This window comes from Centruroides vittatus, unplaced genomic scaffold (assembly GCF_030686945.1).
Source record: "Centruroides vittatus isolate TY-2023 unplaced genomic scaffold, ASM3068694v2 contig_975, whole genome shotgun sequence".
In the NCBI taxonomy this organism is placed as follows: Eukaryota; Metazoa; Arthropoda; class Arachnida; order Scorpiones; family Buthidae; genus Centruroides; species Centruroides vittatus.
In genome coordinates, this window is record NW_027122648.1 from 1,686,485 (window position 1) to 1,690,557 (window position 4,073).

General features: G+C 29.5%; 1 protein-coding gene across 1 annotated transcript; it reads right to left on the reverse strand.

The window, feature by feature from the left end:
* Window positions 1-1,861: 1,861 nt before the first annotated feature.
* Window positions 1,862-3,602, reverse strand: LOC136985660 (uncharacterized). Its single transcript, XM_067282984.1, has 3 exons — window positions 3,540-3,602; window positions 1,921-3,035; window positions 1,862-1,868 (listed from the first exon to the last, which is right to left on the reverse strand). The coding sequence occupies exons 1-3, from the start codon at window positions 3,600-3,602 to the stop codon at window positions 1,862-1,864; spliced, it is 1,185 nt and encodes a 394-aa protein (XP_067139085.1).
* Between the last annotated feature and the right edge of the window lie 471 nt (window positions 3,603-4,073).

Below are 4,073 nucleotides of genomic sequence, written 5' to 3' on the forward strand. Positions count from 1 at the left end.
CATTAATGCTACTTTTGTAAAACGAAAAAAAAAATTGTTTTCTTGTTTCACACACTTTTACAATTCTTACTGTGCGAACCTTGTTTTATTGTGAGGGACAAGTACTCCCATCAAAAGCAATTTTGTTTTGTATACTGATTACTTTTTCAAATGTATCTAAATGTGTTCTGCTTTTTAATTCAATAAAGGCCAGGCAGATGACCCTGGGGTCCCATAGGACCCTTTGGCAGCTTCTCTTCACACTCTCCTGTCTTGCTTTATTTCTTCTTCCCTCTTATTCCCTAACCTTCTTCCCTCTTCCTTCCACTTCACACTCTAGGGCTAAGTCCTTCGGTTCACAAGAAGGACAGCCCTCTCAACTCTTTTACCAATATATAATTTAGTTAACGTGAAAACATATGGAACAAATTGTAAGTCACGAATAAATGGAAGTCAGGAAAATCAAATTATAGAATAATACAAAACGTAAAAATATTTACTTCTAATTTGAAAAATTGTAAAATATATAGAAAAATAAATTACATTATATCCAATTTTTACAAATTTTTTTGAAATTTTACTAATTTAAACGATTTTTTTTCATACGCTTCTACAATATTAATGATTTTTTCATACATTTACACGAATTTAATTGATGGTAAATAATAATTGGTGACATTTTTACGAATTGAATTGTTCATTTTTTTACGTTTTTACGTATTTGATTGATGATGAATTTTATTTATTTTTATTAATTTAAATGAAATTTTTAAAATGTGCATGTACTGCAGTCACAGTACATACGAAAGAATAGCTTATTGTATCGTATAATTATTTTTTAAACAATTAATATTCTACTTATTTAATATTAATATTAATACTAAAAATATATTATTTTTAGTATTAATTTAGTTTTTTTATTTAGTTATTTTTAGTTTTTTTAATTTATTTTAATTAGAGCTTTGTATAAGAACATCAATTTTTCATAAAATAGCAGTAAAAAATATTTTATTTTAATAAACTTTACATTAAAATTTTGTAGATATATTTTTTATATTTTTAGACACTTAAACATGCTTATGACGTTTAATTAAATTTTAATTATAAAATTAAAACAACTAAACAAAATTTCAACATTTAACTAAATAAAATTATTTATTTATCAATTATTAAAATAACATGTACTTTGTTTTAATAAAAAAGAACTTTCATATAATACTTTACAATTAAAACTTTCAAAGTCTCTTCTTAAAATTAATTTATTATAATTGTAAATAAACTTTAACGCTTTAATCCATGGAAAAAAAATAATATATCTTTATTTGTTTATTAATATTTTAAACATATTTTTTATAATATAAAAAATACTTTAACATATATTCAAGAGTCGAATACAAAAAAGTTTTTGCCTGAGTTATTACAAGTTTGTAATATTTTACAGAATAAAATTAATATCTAAACGAATATTTTTGTTCTTGTGACGGTCTATAGTTTAATGAATAGTTTATAGGATAATTTTGATTCGTGTTGCTCTGATAGGGAGTTTGGTACAGACTATAAGATGGTTGCTGGTAACTTGATGATTGCGTTGGTGGTTGCTGGTAACCTGCTTCAGCTACTGATGGTCTTCCATATTCAGCACTTGGTTTATAACTCTGTTGACTAGTTTGTGTCGATGTAGAGGGGTAATTATAGTTACTGATACTGTCTTGAGATGCTGGATACATCTGCTGACCAGAAGATTGATAACTGTTTGGTTGTTGCTGGTATCCCTCTTGGACTTGATCGTATTGTACGTTGGGTACAGAGTTTGCTTGATAATTAGGATTATTCTGTGTTGTGGGATTGTAGTTGTAAGGACTGTTGTTTGTTTGTTGAGTGGTTAGTTGCTGTTGGTTTGCGTAAGAGTTCTGCCCACTTGTAGGAGAAAATCCTTGTTGCATTTCAGTTGGGTAGGATTGTTGGGAATATGATTGGGAAGATGTTTGAGGCATCTGAACGTAGGATTGTTGAGAGTGTTGAGGATACGATTGTTGTTGTTGTTGTTGTTGTGAGTAGGTTTGTTGAGATGGTTGTGAGTAGGTTTGTTGAGATGATTGTGAGTAGGATTGTTGAGATGGTTGTGAATAGATTTGTTGAGTTGGTTGGGAATATGTTGGTTGCGATTGTTGAGAATAAGGTTGCTGCGATGGTTGTGAATAAGACTGCTGCGATTGTTGAGAATAAGATTGCTGATTCGGTTGTGAGTAGGATTGAGGATACAATTGCTGAGTAGATGGAGAGTAACTTTGTTGGGATGGTTGTTGAGAGTAAGCTTGCTGCGGTGGTTGAGTATAAGATTGTTGAGATTGTTGAGAGAACGATTGAGAATATGGTTGTTGAATTGATTCGGGAAAATAAGTTTGTTGAGATGGTTGTTGAATAGATTGCTGATTATAGGATTGTGGTGAAGAATAGGATGTTTGCGTTGGATAATTTTGATCAGATGTTTGAGAGTAAGATTGTTGCGGATAAGATTGGATAGGTGATTGAAAATTCGGTGGTTCTACGTAACTACTTGTTGGAGGTGGAGTTTGATACGTATTTTGAAGACCGTGATCATGTTGTTGCGTTTGAGAATAAGAATTTGTCATTGGCTTCGAATTTATAGAAAAATCTTGATTATCTTCAGCATGAGATGGTGGAAGTGCATAACTTTGAGGTTGTGGTACTTGATAAGAATAGGGGTCTTTAATTCCATAATTCTTTTTCGAATACAGGGAACCAATAATTGATGACAAACCATCGTCTTGCTCATTTTGTCCATAATATTTATTTGTATTTGTTTGATAATTATATCGATTATCATTGGATAGAATACTATTTGATAGTATATTAGTAGATTTTGTACGACTTGAAGATGAGCTTTTCACGTACGGCGTTCCGGTAGATGTTGTACCAGAACCTCCTTTGTATAAAGGTATGTACACTGTTCGTACAATTATTTTATGCTTTTGATTATCATTCGGCCAAACTGCATATGTGCAGCTCACGAAGAGCGTAAGCAGCAATAATCTCTGAAAATAAATTAAAAGAAGTTAATTCATTTGATATACCTAAACAATATAAAATTAAGTATAACTAAATTAATTAATGTAAACCAATTACAGCAACAATATTTTTATGTAGAATTAAAAAAGGTGAATCACAATTTAAATTTTTATGGTTTTCCTTAACAACGTAACGGTCATTTTAACGTTATGTAGACAAAAACAACAAGTGGAATAAGTAAAGTAAGCGATCCTTTAAAGTAGTACAGAAGGAAATAATTAATATTACCATCGATTTATCTATTTTTAAATCGATCTCAATAAAAATATTTTGGAAGCATTTTATTCATCATCTTTAATATTAAATGTCGTAAATATCTAAGCATAACCAATTAAATTTCGCTGGAATCACGAAATATTCTGATCTCATTTCTGGTCACGAAATGATTACCGCAATGAACCCAAGGTCAAAAAGTATTCGGGTTTCATTTGTGATAGAGGTGAAGGAAACACGAAGATAAATTTTTGCACCAGTAAGGATCGTCCTAGTAATCCCGGAAATGGAACAGGAGGACAGGAAGTAACAAAGGTCATTACAAAGGTTATTACAATTTTTACAGAATTTTTCTGTAGTTTTAAGTCTAAATATGTTTGATATGCCCAAAAGAGTACCAATTTAAATATTAATAATAATACAAGAAGTAAAGTTCTCTATTTTTTATTCGCAGTAATGTAAATAACACACCAGATGCTCTTTACTACATGATTATTCTTATATATGCGGGTATTTTATCAGAATGACCATCAACCATAAAGGACCTATGAAAGCTTGCTTACTAGCCTGATTACTGTTTATCAACCAGATTCTTAAAGTTCTTTATGTAATTTTGAATATTTATTATGTAAACAAACTTATCGTTTTAATATTATTGAAAATGGTATTTAAACTTTAAGATTTTTAATAAAATAAGCAGAATTTTAATATTAATGCAAACAATTTTGTAATTTTGATCACAGCTCTTTGTCAAGATTTTACTAGATTCGGAATGTGAAAATTAACATTTG

Excerpts from the sequence above, each read along its gene's own strand:
- LOC136985660 (XM_067282984.1), bottom strand. The coding sequence starts at position 3,602 with ATGACCTTTGTTACTTCCTGTCCTCCTGTTCCATTTCCGGGATTACTA. Across the intron at positions 3,036-3,539 it reads TACTAGGACGATCCTTACTG|AGATTATTGCTGCTTACGCT; the intron begins GTGCAAAAATTT and ends ATTTATTTTCAG.